This window comes from Lathyrus oleraceus, chromosome 6 (genome assembly GCF_024323335.1).
Source record: "Lathyrus oleraceus cultivar Zhongwan6 chromosome 6, CAAS_Psat_ZW6_1.0, whole genome shotgun sequence".
Taxonomy (NCBI): domain Eukaryota; kingdom Viridiplantae; phylum Streptophyta; class Magnoliopsida; order Fabales; family Fabaceae; genus Lathyrus; species Lathyrus oleraceus.
Genome location: NC_066584.1, coordinates 12,724,250 through 12,748,268, shown reverse-complemented (window position 1 = coordinate 12,748,268; position 24,019 = coordinate 12,724,250). Strand labels below are relative to the sequence as shown.

The 24,019-nt window shown below is 39.6% G+C and overlaps 1 protein-coding gene across 1 annotated transcript; it reads right to left on the bottom strand.

The window, feature by feature from the left end:
- Window positions 1-2,994: 2,994 nt before the first annotated feature.
- Window positions 2,995-7,475, bottom strand: LOC127093661 (26S proteasome non-ATPase regulatory subunit 6 homolog). Its single transcript, XM_051032595.1, has 7 exons — window positions 7,397-7,475; window positions 4,846-5,082; window positions 4,650-4,764; window positions 3,614-3,704; window positions 3,389-3,534; window positions 3,124-3,294; window positions 2,995-3,046 (listed from the first exon to the last, which is right to left on the bottom strand). The coding sequence occupies exons 1-7, from the start codon at window positions 7,473-7,475 to the stop codon at window positions 2,995-2,997; spliced, it is 891 nt and encodes a 296-aa protein (XP_050888552.1).
- Between the last annotated feature and the right edge of the window lie 16,544 nt (window positions 7,476-24,019).

Here is a 24,019-nt window from a genome sequence, read left to right as displayed (position 1 = left end):
TTAACTCGATTGATGAGCAATTTATTGCTTCGATCACTAAAACTAACATGATTGGTGTATGTGATGTTTAGTGGATAGATATTGCCTCTTCTTGTCATGTCTGTTATGATCGTGCAATGATCAAAACATACATGAATAAGGAAGCGTTGTTGGAAGTTGCCCACACCACTAATGGTGTTGATATTGGAGAAGTGTAGTTGAATTACACACCTGAAAAGACTTTAATCTTGAAAGATGTCATGCATACTCCTTAGATTATAAAGAATATTGTTTTTGGTTTTCTTCTGAATAAAACAAGGTGTAGTTATTCTATTGGGGTATATTTGTACACAATCACTAAAAATGATATTTTTGTGAAATTGCTATGTTTAATACTTTTGTGAATGAAATTGAAATTCAATTTAGTAACAAGATTAAGAGACTTTGTAGTGATAAGGGACCTGTATATTATTTCAGTTTACTTAATAAATTTTATAAACAACATTGAATTGTACATGAAATGACTGCATCATATTCTTCTGAAATGAATGGTAAAGCAGAAAGAAAGAATATAACTCTTATTGAACTTGTTGTTGCAGTTATGATGAATTCTAGTGTTGCTTCTCATTGGTGGGGAGAATTTTGTTGATTGTTTGCTATGTCCTGAATAGAGTTCTCAAGTAAAAAAGTAAGATCTCTCCTTATGAGATATTAAAGAAAAGACAACCAACTTTATCTTATTTACGAACTTGGGGTTGTCTGGCGTATATGGGAATTTCGGATCCGAAGTGAGTTAAACTCATTAGTAGAGCCTATGAATGTGTATTCATTGGGTATGCAGCAAACAATAAGGCAAATATGTGTTATGAACTAAATGCTAAATTGATCATAAAATCAAATGATATTGAATACCATGAAGACAAATTTTCTTTCAAACTGATAAATAATGGGAGCATTTAATCGAATCACATTCCTGTGATAAAAAACACAAAAAGCAACGACGAAGTAGAAATAAAACTTCGACGAAGTAAACGAGTAAGAGTTTCTAAAGACTACGATCCCGATTATGCGGCATATACAGTAGAGGAAGATCCATCAAATCTTCAAGAAGCTTTGTCATCTCTGGATGTAGATTTATGGCAAGAAGCTATTAATAATGAGATAAATTCTCTAGAATCTAATAGGACCTGACACTTAATAGACTTGCCTCCTAGTTACAAACCAATCAGTTGTAAATAGATTTTGAAAAATAAAATAAAACATGATCGAACAGTTTATAAGTACAAGGCTTGCCTTGTACCCAAAGGTTTTAGGTAAAGAGAAAATATAGATTTCTTCAACACCTTTTCACCAGTCACCCGAATTACATCCATTAGGATACTAATTTCAATATACACTATTTATAACTTAGTGGTACACCAAATGGATGTTAAAACATCTTTCTTAAGTGGTTACTTAGAAGAAGAAATTTATATGGACCAACCAGAAGGGTTTGTGATTCATGGACAAGAAAATAAGGTATGTAAGTTAGATAAGTCTTTATATCGTCTAAAATAAGCTCCAAAGTAATGGCTTGAAAAGTTTGATAACTTAATTATATTGAATGGGTATAAGGTGAATGAAAGTGATAAATATGAGAACCGCATTTGCATTATCATACGTCTCTATGTAGACGATCTACTCATATTTGGATCAAACATTCAAGTCGTAAATGATGTGAAATCATTGTTGTGCAACAAGTTTGATATGAAAGAACTCGGAGAAAAGAGCGTGATTCTTTGTATCAAGATCATGATATCAAAGCAAGGAATTTCTTTGGATCAATCACACTATGAGGAAAAGATCTTAAAGAAATATAATTACTTTGACTGTAAACCTACGAGCACACCATATGATCCAAGTGTGAAACTATTTAAGAACACTCGTGAAAGTGTCAGGCAAATAGAATATGCAAACATCATTGACAGTATTAGGTATGCCACTAATTGTACTAGACCCGGAATTGCATATGTCGTAGGATTGTCGTGGAGGTTTACTAGTAGACTAAGTAATGAGAATTGACAAGCTATTGAGCGAGTCATGGGATACATTAAAAAGACCGTGAATCTCAGTTTGAATTATCAGAGATTTTATGTTGTACTTGAAGCATATAGTGATGTCACTACAACAAACAAGACCTTAGACAGCGCTTTTTTTAGCCTTAGACAGCGCTTTAAAGCGCTGTCTAAACCTCCGCTGCTAAAGGTTTAGACAACGCTTTTTTAAATCTTAAAAGCGCTGTCTAAGCCCCCCCCCCCCCCTTAGACAGCGCTTTGGCCAAAAGCGCTTTATAAGACCCTCTTATTTTAAATTTTTTAGGTGTACCTTAGACAGCGCTTTTGAAAAGCGCTGTCTAAGCCCCAACCCCTTAGACAGCGCTTTGGCCAAAAGCGCTTTCTAAGACCCTCCTATTTTAATTTTTTTAGGTATACCTTAGACAGCGCTTTTCAAAAAGCGCTGTCTAAGCCCCCCCTTAGACAGCGCTTTTGCCTAAAGCGCTTTCTAATCCCCCCCTTAGACAGCGCTTTTTACAAAAGCGCTGTCTAAGGTATACGAAATTTTTTGAAGCTTTTGTTTTAAACCACATTTTTTCCAGGTTTATAAACCAGAATTTCTACCTGTTTTCAACCAGATTTTGACAGACAATTATCACATTTTATATATGCCATTTTGGCCTTTTTTCTACCAATTTTTGGCTAACAAATATATATATATATACCAATTCAAACCAATTTTGCCTTAAATGTATCAAAATATATACAAATTTATGTACACATTTACAAGTCATTACATATACTACAAATGTACACATTAATTACACAAATTTATGAACAAACATTGAGCTCTATCATGAATTGACACCACTCCTCTTTGATTTCGTCCACTTGATCCTTTGTATAAAATGCACACTTGATAACAGCAAAGTGATCCGCCCACAAAATAATCCAACAACTCAAAAGCAAAAAAAAAATGGTTTCACTTAAAATATCCCCAATATAATCCAAACAGAATGTTGCAGAAATCATATCTTGATAATAGAAACATGTTGACAACATAACCAATTCACATCCCAAGTGAAAACCGAAAAAATAGAAAAAACGCAACCTTAGTGGGAACTGCCTCCCTTCCTCTCTAATTGAGTACCACAAACCCGGTGAGATAGAATCCAAAAACAATGTTGCAGCCTTCTCAAAATTTCTAGTGGACATGCAGTAGAGGCCTTCATACACTTTCAGCCGGTTCTTCCTTTCCCAGTCACCACCTTCTTCAAACAAGCTGTAATAATGTTGCAAACAGTTAGAAAGCCATCGCTTAAATCAAAAACATAGCAGAGGATATAACTACAGATATATGAGATTCAAATAATTACCTTTTAGCTTTGTCAATACTTTTGGAAATTAGATCAAAATCCATGTCAAAGAAACCAAGCTGCAGCGTATAAAACACCAAGTCCATCTTCTGCCCCACTGCAACAGTCTTGGTTTCTGTTATCTTGAGATGTTCCAGGGCTTTCTCCTAATACATGGGATAGAGTGATGACTTGATTCCAGCAGCATAAAGGAGATGAGCAATCAATTATAAATGCAATGCATACCTTGTCCCCAATCCGGATGAAAAACAAGGATTTTGCCAAGTGAGCCTCGCGGACTTCACTCTCACCTAAGTTTTCCTCGGCATCAGCAATCCTAAAATGAGACATTCACATGGACTATCATAAGTGCAAGGATAATTAAATTTGTCACTTTTCAAATAACAGTTTGTATCTCGAGGAATTGCAATTAGAAAGAAAAAAAAAACAATTACTATGACCCAGCCTTGGTATTTATCCATCTCCCAGTATTTTAGGTTTTCAAATGGTACTTGCTGAGTTGAAATTTCCATATTTTCACTATAAAAAATAATTATCTTTTCTATGTTGAAAATGAAGAGCAGTAAGTCCTACAAAGTATGCGGGTTCTAGCAATAGATATGTCGTACTCCCATAAACAGGTCAAATTCATCAATCGATAATTCTATTTCTAGGTTCTCTAGCAACATGCAGATATCACAGTCACAGCCAAATAGCAAAGCTACAAAGAGGGGTTCACTTTACGCCATCTTCAGTATGGTAGCACCATTGCATCTTTTCCTAAAATATGGAGGGCATGGATTACAGTTCTACTGTGTCTGCTCTCCCAGGGTGAAAATAAAATAATTTGATCAATCATATCTCATTCTTAACTCAGTACGCACTCAGCCCAAAGAAAACAACCATGTCAAAATCAATTTTACACTTCTAGAATTGCTTTTGACTCATCCAAGATGAAAACCAAACATACACTAGCTAAAAGAATCAACTTAGTTCAGAACCTCAGTGATAACAGTGGTGATGATTAAGATCAATAACCAGCAAAACATATGAACAGAAAAACACTTGCCAAATCCATTAGTACAATTCAGATAAGTAAATCTCATATAATATAGTTAATTGAAAAAATAAACATCAAGGAGCCATCAGTGTGCTATACTTAGATGGTAACCCTATTATTGTAAAATTTTCTGCAATTCAAAATCCGAAATTTTCAATTGGGGTTTACAGCACCCAACCCCAAAAATCTCAAGGTAATGAAAAAAGCAAAAGAGAGACTCACTTTTCGTCAAGCTTCTTAAGCTCATCGTCAATTTTAGCACGCATAGAGTCCAAAAGGGTACGATCCATATCCAAAACAGAATCGGCGACTAGGGTTTCGTATAAAGGGACCATATCTGTACAAAACAAAAACACAAAAGGGAATTAGGGTTTATATAGAATAGAAAATAGTTGAAAGAAGAGGGAAAGATTGAAACCATGATCCTTGACGAATGTGAAGACATCCTCCTTGAATCCAACTTTGTCAATGTCTTGAACATCGGGTTGTTTGAGGAGGAAAAGCTTGTCGGCTAGGACGAGTTGTGGTGGCGGAAACGGTGGAGGTTCGGAGGTGAGAGGCGAGTGCGGCGGTCGATTGTTTGGGTGACGGCGGAGGGACCCTCGAAGGCGGAAAATAGGGTTTTCGGAAGTTGAAGGAAGAGAAAGTAAAGGATCTGTTTTAGATATTTTGAGGAAGAAGTGGGTGATATGGGGATGTCGTGTTTTGGAGTGTCTGCGTGATGTTGTGTGAGTTGAGAAGAAGGTTATGGCTGATGGAGATTGAGGGGAAGAGGAAATGGCGGAAGTTTGTGAGGTGAGTGAAGAAGAGGGAAAACAAAAGAACAGAGAACGAAAATTGAAATGGAGTCTGAAATTTTATTTTAATTAGACCTTAGACAGCGCTTTTGTGGAAAGCGCTTTCTAAGGTATGCCTTAGACAGCGCTTTCCAAAAGCGCTTTCTAAACCCCCCCTTAGACAGCGCTTTTGGTTTTAATTTTTTTATTTAATTTAAAGACTTTAGACATCGCTTTATCGAAAGCGCTGACTAAGGTCTATATTTAAAAGCGCTTTCTAAAAGCGCTGTCTAAGGGGGGGTCTTAGACAGCGCTTTTAGAAAGCGCTGTCTAAGACCCCCCCTTAGACAGCGCTTTCATTATTTTTTTGGAACATTTTCCGTGTTTTATTTTAATTTTAACCTTAGACAGCGCTTTCTTTTAAAAGCGTTGTCTAAGATGCGCTGTTAAAAGTCATTTTTGGCGTAGTGTGTAGATTGAAATACCTTATCAGATGGTTCCAAAGTAACTAGTGGCTATTCAGTATAGTTTGGGGACTGGATCATGTACACACTGATGAAAGTTTGGCAGATCCTTTGACGAAAGGATTAGCTAGAGAGAAAATCTAGAATACATCAAAGAAGATTGGACTAATGCCTGTAAAGAAATGAGTTTCACATGAAGGTAACCCGACCTAATAGACTGGAGACCCAAAGAAATAGGTTCAATGGGTAATAAAAAGTTATGAGTAATATGTGGTGATCATGCTAGTATAAATAAGATAAGCAGGAATCCTGAAGCAAAAAGAGGATGAGATAATAGAAACTCTTAATGAGATTTATACTTTGTATGATTGAGTATCTATGATACATAAGTACTCTTCATAGACTCACCTATGTGTTTGTGGAACTTAGGCCAATTTCTAGGGAGTTTTGAGGCAGAATTCCTAGAGCCTTCACTAAACTGGGATATACATGCAGGACCATTAAAGAATGGGATATTAGAATACACCTTAAGAAAAGGTTGTGTGTTAATTTTATGTATGAGATAGAGTTCAATACAATTGTGTCACTCTTGTTGAATCAGAATCCTACTTGCTACACAAAGGTTCAAGTCGTAGACACCTTTGTTTATGCACAGTATTAGAAACGTTTGACATTACTTCTGAAACATTTTTAAAAAATTAAAGTGGGAGATTGTTGAAACATTATATAAATATTCCATTATAGATAGATGAATTTGAAAAAGTTCCTTAAGTCAAGTCCCACACTATGTGTTAGATGAAAAAACTCCTTAGTCCCTGATACCTCGGATATTCGGCACAAGCATTAATTTTAAAGATGTGATAAACTTTTTGGTTTGATGATAGGTTTATTGCCAAAATCAAAATGGTCAGATAATCCCATAGATATTTCGACAAATTCGTCTGGTCGAAAGATGATGCCAACTTTGGTCGAATTTCTAAATCAGGCAGAGACCAAAGGTTTGGTTGGTTTTGAGACTTAGTGAAATTCATAACTTTCCGAACTTTTGTTTTCTCCACGCAATTGAATGAGGTGTAAGTTGATAAGACCAAACAGTTATCTAGAGACACGTAGAAGGCTATCAAAGTTGAAGTCTGCATGGAGACGAAGGCATGGCATATTTTGCTTAGTCGACAATTGTAGACGGTTATCTTAGAACTAGTATATAAGTAAGCATTCACTTATGTTTTAAAGGTCCATAATTGTACACAAATTCTGTAATATGTGTATGAGAAAAGAATCAAGAATGTATGTATATGTGTTCCATTTTTTATAAATCAAAGTCGTTATTTTCAGTTATTTACTGCATTGAATTTTATTTCAATTATATTTTGTTTCTTTATATTTCAACTTCAATGTCAATATGTTTCAAACCTTTGATTTTTACACAATATGTCTTGGGACCTTTTCGAGTTTAATCCCTTAAGTGAAATAAAACTTGTTTTTGCCTATCAATTTTCACAATAAACAAATTGGCACACTCGACGAAACTCTTTTGTGTGAAAATTTATACTTTTTTCATTTTTAAGAAAACTTATTTGAAAAGTTATTCATTTAAGAAACTTTGCAAATTTGTGAGTGTGCATGAGATTAACGAGTGGTAAGATAATAAAGAAAGAAGTTAGAAAACAAACAGGGAGATATGTTAGGAGAATGGTTACTCCTAGAAACAACAACAATGGAGAACAACCATCCAATAGCATGAGGGCATGCACAATCACTGCAAGTTCAACTGAAACAATCGCCTTCATTGCTAGCACGACGACCATGTCGTCAACAACGATCACGTCGTCGACCGGGACTATACCGTCAATTACACAAGAATGGGTGGTATCTTCCCCCTTAATAACACAAAGTCACCTAATGACTTCTAGATTAACTACGGAAACTCGCTTTAGGCCTTTTTCCACAAGTTTCATAATGTTTGTGCTTGTGCGTGAACAACCTTAATGTATGCCAACATCAATGATAACAAACTTACATTCTAACCTTTTTTTGCCTACAATACCATGAATGCATATTTGCCACTATTGGCATCAGGATCGGGTATAAATAACCTTGGTAGGACGATACAACCCCAACCGGGGATGGGATTTGGTTCCCAAGAGATTCCCATATTCACTATAAATTCTGTGATGGCAATAAGACAACCGATGGACGAAAAAAACCATGATATCATTAATACGCTTACTCAACAGATGGGTACTATATTTTACCCATTGATTTAGAATTCGAAATAGAGTTACCAACAATTTGCCACTCAAATGAATCGATTCGCTGATTCTTTTGGTGCCCCTAAGGCACAAGTTCGACCAATTGTACAACCTCAAGTGGCTAGGCCGATTCGAAACAAGGGAATGGTTCTTGAAGAAAATAAAATAAAACAGGGATAACAATTTATGCCCCACGCATTCGAATAAGAGAGTCCTAGAGAAGCCGATCGCCCGCTAGTTTTAGTGGTTAATCGAAATAAGGACGCTGACCAAGTGGTCCATCAAGTCTGACAGGAAAATCTGGTATGGGAGAATAATTTTGCATCCATGGTCGAAAGAATAATGGTGCAGAATAGTGTGAACATGGGTCTACAGAGGCCAAATTATAAGTCTCATTTGTCGGAGTATATTCCACAAATGGAACTCCCAATGGGATGAAAAGTCCCTAAGTTCACCAAATTTGCTGGTGATACTGATGGGTCTACAGTCGAACATATCACTCAATATTTGACTGAAGCGGGGGGACATAGTGAATAATGAGAACTTAAGGATGGGATATTTTGCTAGTTCTCTTACAAAGAACACTTTTACTTGGTTTACAACCCTCCATACGCATTCCATTAATGATTGGACTCGTTTAGAAAGGTTGTTCCATGAACAATTTTATATGGGACAGTATAAGATCAGTTTGAAAGAGTTGTCGACTGTGAAATGAAAGTTCGTTGAATCAATAGAAGACTACCTTAATAGGTTATGGCTGTTTAAAACAATGTGTTTTACCCAAGTTCCTAAGCAGGAACTAGTCGAAATGGACGCCAGGGGATTAAATTATTCTATTAGAAGAAGTTGGATACATAGTATCTAAGAGATGTGGCCCAGTTGGTGGATAGAGTTTGACAAGTCGAATGATTGAAGGCTGAGAAAGCCAGAATGAACAAAAGTAAGAAACAACGGGTGGCTTACATCGACATGGAAGAAAATTACCTAGCGTCAAATGTAGAATATAACCATGTCAAAGAAAATGAGGTCGATTTTTCCGAATTGAACCCAAGACCCCCATACGTGTGTAAACTTCTTACACCAGCAAATGGGGAGAACCCTTCTGAACCTGAAAAGAGTGATAAGTTCCACAAGAAAACCTATACTTTTGATGTGACCAAATGTGACAAGATCTTTGATTTGTTGGTAGCAGATGGCCAAATTTTAGTACCTCAGGGCGCGAAAGTTCCATCATTAGAACAAAAAAAGAAAAGAGGGTTTTGTAAATTCCATAATGTTTTAGGGAATAAAACTTCATAATGTTTTCTTTTTAGGGATCTTGTGCAGAGTGCTTTGAATGATGGAAGACTGAAGTTCCCCAAGGGCAAGGCACCCATGAAGATAGATTCTGATCCACTGTAGGTCGGGGAAGCCAACTACGTTGAACCACTGGATGTCAACATGGTCGAGATCATTGAAGATTTTGACATGGAAGCCGAAGATGAGGTTGTCGGAGGCAGTGAGAATCAAATAGAGCATGTGTACCCAAAAGTCAGAGAGGATTTGCTTGATTTCCTTCACCGCTGCAAAGCTTAGGATTCAGAGGTGATCCTTTGCCCGAGATGCAGTGCAGTGTTCAACAAGAAAGCTGCTAGGAAGATGGAGAACGCTTGACAGGCGCATGGGAAAGTGAGTTGTAAGAAGAGTAAACCTCAGTACCATTTTGACAAAAGGGGAGCTACCCAGAGGAACCAACAAGTTCAGACTCATCAGAGGAGTAAGCCTGACACCTATATGCCGACATCCAATGCTCCCCAAGGGAAATGGGTGAGGCCTGCTGACAAGGAGGAATCTGGCCACCAGAAATGAGCAGTTTCGAGATGGGTAGAGTTTCTTCATTGGTGTATCGAGAGAAGTTTCAAGTATCGGAGAAATGCTCATATGGTCCTAGCAACTACAAAGAGAAGAATCAGATGTCGAGGACCACTAGAGGAGACTTCAAAGGAAAATGAAAGTTGAGAAAGAGGATGTTGAATCAAGTAGTAACAAACCGTACCAAAATTAAGTGAGTGACCAGGTCAAGAAACCAGTAGTTGTTTTCCCCCGAACTAGTCAAGTCGAAGGGGAAGGTAAATAAAGAGGCACCACCCAAGGAAGGTGAGTTGGTAACTGATAGTTTTGATTTAGGATCAGAGGATGATTTTGATGTGATATGCAATATGGTGTTAGTGCTTCTAAGGGAGTATGACTATGTCACAGAGGTGTCTGAACCAATGGATTGTGACGAAGAGGAAATGGAAAAGCACAAACCTATGTGCTACTTTGTAATGAATAATGGCTACATCGAAGAGAAAAATGTGTTCTTTGAAACACCGGATGAAGGAATTAAGAGTCACTTGTAGCCTCTTTTCATAAGAGCAAAGGTCGACAACACTATAGTGAATAAGATCCTAGTTGATGGAGGGGATGCTGTTAAACTTACGCCCCAGTTTTTGGTAAGAAATATAGGAAAATATGACACTGACCTGAGGTCACACAACATGGTGTTGTCTAACTATGAAGGAAAAATGGGACATAGGATGAGAGTTATTCAGGTCGATGTGACAGTTGGATCGATAACTAGACCTACTACTTTTATGGTAATTGCATACAAGGTGAGCTATAATCTACTTCTTAGAAGGTACATGGCTAGGAGTTGTACCTTCGTCGCTCCACCAGAGGATAGAAATGTTGAGAAATGGCGGAATTATGGAAAATGTGGAAGTAGATCAGGGGTATTTCATGGCGGAGGTAAATCATGAGGATAAAAGGAATTTTGACAAGAATTTAGCTAACATCACACCTTGTCCCCCAACAGGGTTGGCATATATGCCTTTAAAAGATACATTCTATTCTTTTAGGCTTCACCCAACCCATGGATTCATGCGTGATAGAGAAATTATGGGTGAGAAAAGTTATGACACCATCCGACCAACTGGTTGGGGTGACGAATTCAACGATGATGTTTGAGTTTAACGCTTTAAAGAGAATTTCGACTTATGTAGCCAAAAATAGATTAAAAGAGTCCTTAGAGGCCGAGGTATCACATATGGCCGTCGAAGCCAATGAATTAGAGATGTTCAACATGGGGGCAAGGAATAAACATTAAGCCCAAACCACTCGAAGATTCGTAATCAGCAGGCATAAAAGTGATATCGTAGGAAGCCAAGGGCTTGACTGCACATATGATAATGAGCCTTTGGGCTTCAAAAAGGATCCTGTCGCATCAACAACAAAGATGCATCCCCATATTCCATTGGAGGAAGTCGACTTGGGTAATGGAACCAATAGAAGGCCGACGTATATCAGTGCCAACATCGACCAAAGTTTGAGATTATATGTAATTAATTTACTTCAAGAATTTAAAGATCTTTTTCTTGGGATTATATTGAAATGATAGGTTTAAGCATAGAATTGGTGGAGCTAAATCTGCTAATAAATCATGGTAAAAAGTCAGTTAAGTAGACGCCAAGATGATTTGCACCAGAGGTGATGTCAAAGATGAAAGAGGAGGTCGAAAGACTCCTAAAAAGTAAGTTCATAAGGACATCAAGGTATGTCGAATGACTTTCAAAAATTGTTCTTGTGATCGAGGAAACAGAATATTGAGGGTGTGCATCGACTTCAGAGATCTAAATACAACAACCATGAAGGACGAATACCCAATGCATGTCGCCAAAATGTTGGTCGAACCAACATCAGGTTTTGATTATCTTAGTATGCTTGATGGTTATTATGGTTATAAAAAAAATATTTATTACAAACGAAGATATGCCGAAGACGACATTTTTATCTCTAGGAGCCTTAGGCACTTATAAGTGGGTGGTGATGCCATTTGGCTTGAACAATGTTGGGCCGACATACTAGAGGCTGATGAATTTGATTTTCCATGATTATATTGAAACTTTTATTCAAATATATATTGATGATATAGTTATTAAGTCTGCGGTGGGAAATCATCACCTTGACCATCTTCCACACTCATTCGAAAGAATGAGGAAGTAAGGAATAAAAATTAACCATCTCAAGTGTGCTTTCTGTGTACAGGCGAAGATTTCCTTGTTTTTTTCCCACAAGAAGGCCATCGAGATAAACCAGAATAAGACCAAAGCCATCATGGAGCTTGACCTCCTTCAACCAAAAAATAGCTCCAAACTTTATTGGGGAAGGTAGAATTTTTGAGGAGGTTTATTTCAAACCTTAGTGGCAAGATTCGAGCACTCTTGTCGTTACTTTGCCTAAAAAAGGAACAGTTCAAGTGGCAAGAAGAGCATCAAAAGGTCTTTGATGAATTAAAGGAGTACACTATGAACCTTCCGATTTTGTCTCCTCCGGTTAGGAATAAGTGCATGAGGTTGTATATTTTTGCTTCAGACTCGACAATATGAAGCATGTTAGCACACGAGGACGATAATGGCACCGAGAGGGCCATTTATTACCTCAGTCGAGTCTTGAATGGCACATAAACTAGGTATAATGTTATAGAAAATATGTGCCTTTGTTTTTATTTCTCATGTATGAAGTTAAAACAATATATAAAACTGTTGATGAGACAGTTTTTGAGTGTCGGGTTTTGTTATCGTATCCACAGAGATTGTAAGATATCGCTGCCGTTCAATGGTTGAATTAATCTTAACTTAAAGTAACACTAGGGTTTTGGGTTTTAATCAAGTTATATTGCATACAAAGTAATTAATTGCGGTAAAAGTTACGTTTTGATTAATATGAGAAATATTGTCAAAGTTAGGTTTCAATGATTACATTTGCTTTGCATGTTTTTGCACGGTCAACAATATTATAAACTCCTTTAGATGATAAATAATTTCACAAAGTCCTCTCAATGCGTTTCTCTCGAACACCCATTGTGAGTTTTGTCATTTTGATCCATTGTTTCTCTCGAACACAATCTATCAAAAAGACAACGTTTTGGTTCAACCTTATGGTGAACAAAATCATTCGTTACTATCTCTAGCTAACAAACAAGTTTGGATGAAAACCTAGGTCAAGAATCGGTAAACATCTCTCGATCAAATACCAACACAAAGAGTTTTAAATAGAAACAAAGTTTTCATCATATATTTACCGTTAAAGAGTTTACATATGAGGATCCTTACATTTACACACAAAGCTTGGAAATCACCTACATCTAACCTTGACAAATGGAGACTTAGCTACTCATTTTCATGGTAGCTTGGTCGGCAAGTAAGAAAAGAGGGTTGATCAACATCCAAGTCGAATGATCGAAATTGGATGGGAATCCACCGTCTTTTTGTGGAAGATGGTTGCTAGATGAAGAGAAATGAAATTAGGGCATAAAATCCCCCACAAAGCAATGCTGTAAAATATCTAAGAGAAAGTACAAAAAATGGAAAAGTTGGTAAAAAGTGGTCTAAAAGTGGTATCTAGTGGTATGGGCACAAAAGGTGGCACCTGCTACTTATAGACAAGTGCAGAACTGTCACGTTCGCTAGGCGAGCAGAAAGGCTCGCCTAGCGAAGGCCAAAAATGGGCACAAAAATGCCCCTGCGCCCAGAGAAAACTGGGCCTGTGGAACTGTCATGTTCGCCTAGCGAACAGACCTTCGCCTAGCGAAGAACTCGCTTCAACCTTCGCCCCAGCGAGGTTGAGAGGTTTTGCTACTGGAATGCTCGCTGGGGACTCGCTAGAGCCTCGCCTAGCGAGCTAGTGCTGGCTGCTCATTTCACCAAAACAGACTGAATTCGCTGCCACTTCGCCTTCAGTTCGCCTAGCGAATTAATTAACCAATTTACTGGAGCCTTTCGCCAGGAGCTCGCCTAGCGAAGGCTTTGCTTCGCCACATCCTCGCCTAGCGAGCTGGCAGATAGAATGCTTGTTTGCTTTGGTTCCTTTGCCAATTTTGTTGTGTCTTCCTTATCAATTAATTCATGCCTTTCCTGCACAATAACACACACATCAAAGGCACCAAGCTTGTTTATCAATGTAATGCATTCCACGTAAAATGAATGTGGTTTTGGCAATTTTAGCAAGGCACAAGAGTGAAAGATGCCCACATATGATAGCTCAAATAAGCACTTTTGGGCATCTAACAACTCTCCCCAACTAGATTCTTGCTTGTCCTCAAGCAAAGTATGCCTCTTGAAAGACAAGAGGATTTGCTTTTAAGAAAACGGATTCTCCGAAGTTGGATAAACGGCTCAAACACAAGCGAAATCCGCAAATACACGTTTCCAACGGTTTTGAATAAAATAATACCTAGGAACTAAAACTTAAGTAGCAATGCAAAATATTTATCTATCTGCAACAATACTATTCTGAATGAATCACCCTATCTCTCCTCTTCGAATAAGGATTGAAGATTTAACGCGTTTGCAACCGCGGGAATAATCTCACTCTCTAACAAATAATGAAGAAATCAAACAGATTCATACAATGTCTAACAATTATAAGTTGTACTGTGGAAACAAAAAGATCACTAAGGGCTTTTCGGTTGAAGCTTGGTCGGGTTAACAAACAAGGGTCATTTCTAAGGCCATTGAAACGAAAGTGCCGATGCAAAAGAGACATTCACAGTAATATTCACACTACTCGACTTTGTTTCCTTTGTTTCTTATTTGTAACCTTCACAACACATATTCCACAACTCAATTCTTATTTTTCACTACTATTTTTTTTTCTTCCAAGCAAGCATTCATTTTTTTTTTTTTCATTCTTTCTATTTTTGTTCTTTTCTTTCACATCAAATATACAAAACAGATGTTTATTTTCTACATTTTCGATACATATATTTTTCTATGCTTGCTCGGTTTTTCTTTTCATTTTCAAAAGCTGTGGTACTTACCAATTCTTTTTCGTTCTCCCCAACTTATTTCTTCCACACCCTAAGTGAATGCTCTTAACTTTTTACGGCAAAAGAACAATAATCAAGATTTCCGGGTTGTAAAAAAAAGATTTTTGAGATCTCGCTTTATTTCAAGCCGAGATTCAACTGTTCAGGCTCAAAGGGGTTAACAAATACTCTCTCTGCTCACAGGTAAGTTGTTTTTGGATGTAGTTGTGCTCGAAAGAAAACAAGTGCCTTGATCATTTCTAATTGCTTCCACAATTTCACAATAATAACAGACAAATAATGAATCAAATGAATCAACAAAACTTATTAGACTCCAGCATTTAAGTGTACAATGGAGGTTTCCTCACCATATATGGTTCTAAGTTCTAGATGAAACATTCATTCAATTATGTTGCAAAAAGACAATATTCTATTTACCAAAAAGAGTAAAGTTCCTAATGCATTCTAAAATTCTAGCCGACGGTAACCATGTACCTTAGCTTCATTCACTTGTTATTCTTATCATTGCCATCCAAGCTCGGATGCACCTTCATTGGGTACTTCTTGAGGAGCAACCAATCTAGAAGGGTTTGCCACTCATTCAACCAAAATTTTATTAAGCACACAAAATTAACAACAAACATAAATAATATTAACTGAAAAAATAAAATTTTGTTCGTGGGGGACAAAACACCCCAATAGTACAACCCATTGGTCAAAATACAAAATTCAAAAGTACAAATAAAAATGCCATAATAAAAAAAACTGAAATACAAAAAACAAAAACTTAACCCACAAAGGGCTCAAGACTCCTCCTCACTACCGGCCTCAGAACCGGTCGCCTCATCATCATCCTCATCATCATCATCAGCTCCCACCCCCTCAGAATAGACTGGCACGTCCACGGGCCAATTTGCATTCGTCAGAAACTGCTCCCGTGTCATCAAAGCATGTGCACCACTACCCTGCAGCTGCAAACGCTGCATCGAGTCGTGCATGTCAATCATAGCCCTCTGCGATGCTGCCATCCATTGGAAATTGTATTCACACGCAGCCCGCAGGTATGGATCGACCCTGGGAGTAGAAGCACTAGGACCATCAGAAACCCTAGTGCTACCTGAGGCTGCACTGCTGCCGGTGGCCTTAGCTCTGCAGTATTTTGCCACATACCGGTCATCAATAGGAGCCGGGATCCTAACCTGACCCCGGGACGGAAGTCGCACTCGTGCCTTAATGCACAGGCTCATAATCAAACAAGGGAATGCAAGGGGGCAATTCACCCGAGCCCCCGACTTCAGTCCGCTCTCTATTACCGTCTTCAGCTCATTGGCAATGATCCTCGCCACATCAATCTCAACATTGGCGAGGATGGAATGTACTAAGTGTGCCACAGGGATCGGCACAGTAGATGTGTGGGATTTGGGTTGTATGTTGGTCAAAACCAGAAGAAGAATCAGCTGAGCCATGGGAGTCATGTCCTCCCGATGATATCTCATAGGAACCCCAGATGGGTTCGGCTCAACTGATTTCCCTGGTAGAAGCAGGGCGGCTGTAATTGCTGGGATATCCTTGTGCAGCCGGAGGTCAATATGGTACTGGTCTCTTTCATCAGCACCCAGCTGAAGCGGCTCCCCGAGGATTTGGTTGATTGTATCCCTGTCAAAAGGAACTGGCCGACCGGCCACTCTAGAGACCCAAGTGAAGGGCTCATCATCATCAGGCAATGCGTTAGCGTAGAACTCCCGCACTGTAGCGATGTCATAGTGTTCCAAGGGATTTATCAACCTATCCCATTTCTTTGTATCAATCAACCCGGCAAAACTCCGATACGTGCCCTGTGGGTTGATCAGAAACCGTTTCTCAGGCAAAATGTTTCGCTTCTCCAAAGCGATGTACCGTGCCGCTTGTTTCGGGCCCACAAACTTGTCGTGGTCGAATTGGATTGGCACGGTTCGTGAAGTAGTTGCCGCTCCCTTTCTTTTCTTGCCAGCACTAGCTCTTGACTCCATTCTGCAAAACAAGAGATAAAGCAACAAACACGAAACAAACAGATTAGAAATTAAAACATAAATCAAAATTCTGCCATGTTCGCTGCTGCTTCGCCTAGCGAAGTTGCAGCGAACTCTCGCCCCAGGTCGCCTAGCGAGCTGCTAGCGAACCTTACGGGTTTTGGGGTTTTCTGCATTTTCAAAATTGTTTCCCCCAAAACCTGTACATACAAGGTTTCCACAGCAAAACCCAATGATTTCTCATGACTATGAATTGTTCTATGCTATTGGGGATACCTAATTTCATGGAAAACCTAAGTAAGAGTAAATCCCCAATTTAAAAACCTAAATGCACAACATTGCAAACTCCCAAAATTGTATGCAACCTCAAGGTTCCTATCACACCTATCCTATTTACCATTCAAAGTTGGAAATAAATAATGCAACAAAAGAAACATGCAATAGGGCAAACCTTGAGGTAAACGGATTTGGAAAGGAGAAGTGGGAAGTGTTTGCAAATGACCGACACACAAATGTTGTTGATATGGATGCACGGTAGAGAATTTGAGAAGGGAAATCGCACACTTCAGCAGAGCAGTTCAGAAGAATTTTTAGGGTAAGGGCAAAACTGCCCTGCTGAACTGTTTAAATATAACAGTACTGGTGCGCTCGCCACTGCCTCGCCTAGCGAGCAGCCAGCGAGCGCGCTCGCTGCAGCCTCGCCTAGCGAGCTGCAAGCGAGCATGACAGCAAGTGCTTTTGCAAATGCAGCACTTGCATGTCATCCAATACTCATACAACATCAAACATAAAACAGGAAATACTTACAATGTTGGGGTGCCTCCCAACTAGCGCTTGTTTAACGTCGGCTAAGCTCGACGGTGCGATGCTCACAGAGGAGCATCGAGCGGCTGAGCACAACTCTCGCGATCCACATGACCGCCGAGATATACTTTCAATCGTTGGCCGTTCACGGTCCAACTGTCTTTCTCGTCCATATCTTCAATGATAACGGCCCCGTACTCTTTTACTTCTTTCACCCGAAATGGCCCGGACCATTTCGATTTCAACTTCCCGGGAAACAACTTCAACCGGGAGTTGAACAATAAGACCAATTGTCCGGGCACAAATTCTTTGGTACGGATCTTCTTGTCATGATATTTCTTGGCTTTTTCCTTGTACAACCAACTTGAGTGGTATGCGGCATTGCGCATCTCCTCCAACTCAAGTAGTTGTACTTTCCTTTTGTTACCGGCCGACTCATTCTCAAAATTTAAAAATTTTAGGGCCCACAAGGCCTTGTGCTCCAATTCAACCGGCAAATGGCAAGTTTTACCAAATACCAATTGAAACGGAGTTAGGCCAATTGGAGCTTTAAAGGCCGTACGGTAGGCCCATAATGCTTCGTCCAATTTTTGGGACCACTCCTTTTTTGAGTTGGACACGGTTTTTTCTAGGATTCTCTTAATCTCTCGATTAGAGACCTCGGCTTGGCCATTAGCCTGAGGGTGGTACGGAGTTGTCACCCTATGCGATACACCATAATGTTTTAAAATTGTTTCCAAAGGTGCATTACAAAAGTGTGACCCTCCGTCACTTATCAACACTCGGGGTGTTCCAAAACGGGAAAAAATGTTTTTCTTTAAAAATTTTATCACCGTTTTGGCATCCGCCCGAGGTGAGGCAATCGCCTCAACCCACTTAGAGACATAATCAACAGCTACAAGCATGTACTCATTCCCGTAAGAGGGTGGGAAAGGTCCAACAAAATCTATGCCCCAACAATCGAACACTTCCACTTCTTGGATATTTTGGAGAGGCATCTCATCTCTCTTACCTATCCCACCACTTCTTTGGCAACTGTCACAACTTTGCGCATGGGTATGTGCGTCTTTAAAAATAGTTGGCCAATAAAATCCCGATTGAAGAATTTTAGTGGCCGTTCTAACCCCATTATAATGACCGCCATAAGGCGAGTTGTGACAATGCCAAAGGATGCTCTGGGTTTCATCACCAGTTACGCATCTCCTTAACAGGTTATCGCTACCCAACTTAAACAAGTATGGGTCGTCCCAAACATAATACTTCGCATCCGAAAGGAACTTCCTCTTTTGGTTCGAAGTTAGATCGGCCGGCACACAACCACTAGCCTTGTGGTTTGCAAAGTCTGCAAACCACGGCCTAACTTGAACCTTAAACAATTTTTCATCAGGAAATTCTTCCCGGATTTCCTTTTCAGATGCGGTAACCTCGACATTCACCAAGCGGGATAAATGATCCGCTACCAAGTTTTCCGACCCCTTCTTGTCTTTAATTTCGACATCGAATTCTTGTAACAAGAGGATCCAACGGATGAGCCTTTGCTTCGAATCCGGCTTGGTCAGCAGATATTTAATCGCCGCGTGGTCGGTGTACACCACGACTTTAGACCCTATAAGATAGGACCTAAACTTTTCTAGCGCATACACTATTGCGAGTAGTTCTTTTTCCGTTGTGGCATAATTTATTTGAGCCTCGTTAAGAACCTTACTCGCATAATGTATAGCATGAAAAGTTTTGTCCTTTCTTTGGCCAAGTACCGCTCCAACGGCATAGTCACTCGCGTCACACATTAGTTCAAAATTTTCATTCCAATCGGGAGCGACTATTATTGGAGCGGTAACCAATTTTTCTTTTAAAACCTCGAAAGCTTGCAAACAATCGTCGGTGAAGAGAAATACCTGATCTTTGGCGAGTAAATTGCTCAAAGGTTTAGCTACCTTTGAGAAGTCCTTGATGAAGCGCCGGTAGAACCCCGCGTGCCCCAAAAAACTACGGATGCCCTTCACATTGACCGGAGGGGGTAATTTTTCAATTACATCAACCTTAGCTCTATCCACTTCAAGCCCCCTTTTAGAGACTTTGTGGCCTAGCACAATCCCCTCGGTCACCATAAAGTGACACTTTTCCCAATTTAGCACCAAATTAGTCTTCACACACCTTTCCAACACCGTCTTCAAATTTGCCAAGCATAGACTAAACGTCCCACCAAACACCGAGAAGTCATCCATGAAGACTTCCATTGTTTTCTCTATTAGATCGGCAAAAATAGCTTGGACACATCGTTGGAATGTCGCCGGCGCATTGCAAAGCCCAAAAGGCATTTTTCTGTAAGCGAACACTCCAAACGGACACGTGAAAGCCGTCTTCTCATGATCAACCGGGTCAACCGCAATTTGGTTGTACCCGGAGTAGCCGTCTAAAAAACAGTAGTATTGTTGGCCCGATAGTCTTTCAAGCATTTGATCCATAAATGGGAGTGGAAAATGGTCCTTACGAGTCGCGGTATTCAACCGTCTATAATCTATACACATTCTCCATCCCGTGGCAACTTTAGTCGGGATCAATTCGTCTTTGTCATTACGGATTACGGTCATTCCACCCTTCTTCGGAACCACGTGCACGGGACTAACCCACGGACTATCCGAGATCGGGTAAATCATTCCCGCATCCAAAAGCTTCACCACTTCCTTTCTTACAACCTCTTTCATCGTAGGATTTAAGCGGCGTTGTGGTTGAGCCACCGGCTTGAAATCCTCCTCCATCAAAATCTTGTGCATACAATAGGATGGACTAATTCCTTTAAGATCGGAAAGAGTCCAACCCATAGCTTCTTGATTGGTTTTGAGCACAATGATTAGACGGGCTTCTTCTTCAATTGTCAAAAGGTTACTTATGATAACCGGCTTGTCCTCGGTATCATCAAGGAATACATATTTCAATGTCGAAGGTAACTCTTTTAATTCAATTGACGCTTTCTCGTCAATTACCTCCTTCTTCAAATTTTCTTCCTCTACTTCCCACGGTTGTAGGTCTTCCAAGCTATCAAGTTCCTTCAAGCATTCCTCAAGAGCTAGCTCCTCTTCAACAGTGAAAACCTCCAATGAGTCGTCGAGAGCTAACTCCGTAGGAGATATCTCGTGAATATGCTTTGAAACTTCCATAATAGCGTCTTCGATCACATCGATTCGAAAGCTATCATGTCTATCCTTGGAATGCTTCATCGCCTCGAATAGATCAAAGGTGACCTCCTCATTTTGAACACGCACCTTCATTAAACCGTCATCAACATCAATCATCATTCTTGCGGTCTTCATGAATGGTCGGCCCAATATGAGCGGAGCATCATCATCTTCCTCCATATCAATTACAATGAAATCCACCGGGAAGAAGAATTTGTCGACCTTCACCAACACATCTTGGGCTACGCCATGAGGATGGGTCGTCGACTTATCCGCCAATTGTAATGTCATTCGGATGGACTTAATCTCGATGTTGCCAAGCCTCTTGATAATTGACAAAGGTATAAGATTTATGCTCGACCCCAAGTCAATAAGTCCCTTTCCGACATACACATCACCAATTTTAACCGGCAATGTAACTCTTCCCGGATCAACCTCTTTCTTAGGAAGCGTCCTTTGAATGATGGCACTACAGCTCGCATCAAGGACGATGGTCTCCGGTTCCGTATACCTCCGCTTTTTGGTTAGTATGTCCTTCATGAACTTGGCATACTTTGGCATTTGTTCCAAAGCTTCAGCAAACGGAATGTTTATTTGTAATTGCTTAAAAATATCCATGAACCGGGCGTAATGCCGTTCATTCTCCCTTTTTGACGGGGCGTGAGGGTAAGGAAGGTTTTGGACAGGAGTAGCGCTCACTACCTCCTTCCCTTTCGCTATTCTAGCGCTTTTCCATCTCGGCTTCTTCACTACCTCCCTTATTACCTCATCATTTTTATTCTCCTCAATCTCCACATTTTTTTCATTTTCAACTTCACCATTATTTTTATTCTTTTCAACTACTTCCTCATCACTCCACACTCCTACTTCACCATCAACATTTTCTTCCACTATTTCCTCCTCAATCTCCTTCTCTTTCTCTCTTTTTTCACTCGCCATTCTTTTTTCGTTTTCACTACCCAACTCCCTTCCACTTCTCGTCACAATCGCCTTACAATGCTCCTTAGGATTTGTTTGCGTATTGGCCGAGAATGAAGGACCGGTTTGTTGTTCAGCTAGTTGCTTGGCAAGTTGCCCAACTTGAGTTTCAAGATTTTTTATGGCCGCGTCATTACTCTTTTGATTGGCCATTGACATTTGCATGAATTGCGTCAATGTCTCTTCCAATTTAGAATTGACTACCGGCGGTTGTTGAGATTGATACGGATTTTGGGGAGGATTTTGACGGCTAGAAGAACCACCTCCATAACCTTGGTTATGATAATAGTTGCTTCTAGGTTGGAACCCTTGGTTCCCTTGGAATTGTTGTTGTTGTTGTTGTTGAGGGTGCGGTTGATAAGGTTGTTGTTGTCTTGGTTGATAGTCCCGTTGATTTGCCATGTAATTTACTTCGTCAAAACCGGGAGGTGGACAAAATCCGGTGTCATGTTCACCTTTACAAAGTTCACAACAAGCTATTTGTTTAGCTTTTGACGGTTCTCTTAACTCTTTGATTTGTTGCGTTAAAAGTTCCACTTGTTGTGAGATGAGCTTGTTTTGGGCAAGTATGGCATCATTCGTCCCTAACTCAAGCACTCCCGCCTTCTTCAAAGAACTTCCACGACTTTGACTTTGAAGATCATTCAAAGCCATACGGTTGATAATGTTGGTGGCTTCTTCGGCACTCTTTGACATCAACGAGCCACCCGAGGTGGCATCCAACAACGTCTTACAGTTTGGTTGAAGTCCATTTCGGAAGATATGGATTTGAGTTAATTCATCAAATCCATGCCCTTTACATTTCCTTAGCATGGACTTGAATCTCTCCCACGCTTCATTCAACGATTCACTGGTTCCTTGAGAAAACACCGAGATGGCCGTCTTTGATTCCATGAATCGGTTATGAGAGAAAAATCTTTCAATGAATTTCTCCTCTAACACATTCCAATCTGTCATTACGGCAGGTGTTTGATCAAGATACCAATCCTTTGCTTTACCGAGCAAAGCGTGAGGAAATAAACGTCTGAACAACGGAAGCTCCTGAGCCTGATCCACTCCGGCAGCCAATGCTATCTCATAGAATTTTGTGAGAAAAGCAAATGGGTCTTCATGGTCCATTCCGGTGAATGGACTCCCATACAATAAATTCAGAGTTCCCGTCTTCATCTCAGCTTGCCTTCCAGTTTGGTTGGCAAACTGAGCGGTGTTCCTTGGACTGTTGATACATGGAGTAGAGATCGGTGGTGGTGGTTGTGGCTCCATGTTTGGTACGAATGTGTGTGGATTGGTGGTTGAAGAACTTTCTCCTTGCTCTTGGCGTTGCCTAGCCTGTTGCCTCCTACGTCTTGTTTTGCTATTGAGCCTCCTTGCGGTTCTCTCGATCTCAGGATCAAAAAGAAGTTCGTCCACAGGGATTTTCCCTCGCATAAAACGTAAGCTGCACACTAAACCAAACGAATTACAAGCACAAGTCAAAAATTCACAAGCTAAAACTTAAACAACCAATGCGATGCTCGCAATATCAATTTACAATCCCCGGCAACGGCGCCATTTTGTTGATGAGACAGTTTTTGAGTGTCGGGTTTTGTTATCGTATCCACAGAGATTGTAAGATATCGCTGCCGTTCAATGGTTGAATTAATCTTAACTTAAAGTAACACTAGGGTTTTGGGTTTTAATCAAGTTATATTGCATACAAAGTAATTAATTGCGGTAAAAGTTACGTTTTGATTAATATGAGAAATATTGTCAAAGTTAGGTTTCAATGATTACATTTGCTTTGCATGTTTTTGCACGGTCAACAATATTATAAACTCCTTTAGATGATAAATAATTTCACAAAGTCCTCTCAATGCGTTTCTCTCGAACACCCATTGTGAGTTTTGTCATTTTGATCCATTGTTTCTCTCGAACACAATCTATCAAAAAGACAACGTTTTGGTTCAACCTTATGGTGAACAAAATCATTCGTTACTATCTCTAGCTAACAAACAAGTTTGGATGAAAACCTAGGTCAAGAATCGGTAAACATCTCTCGATCAAATACCAACACAAAGAGTTTTAAATAGAAACAAAGTTTTCATCATATATTTACCGTTAAAGAGTTTACATATGAGGATCCTTACATTTACACACAAAGCTTGGAAATCACCTACATCTAACCTTGACAAATGGAGACTTAGCTACTCATTTTCATGGTAGCTTGGTCGGCAAGTAAGAAAAGAGGGTTGATCAACATCCAAGTCGAATGATCGAAATTGGATGGGAATCCACCGTCTTTTTGTGGAAGATGGTTGCTAGATGAAG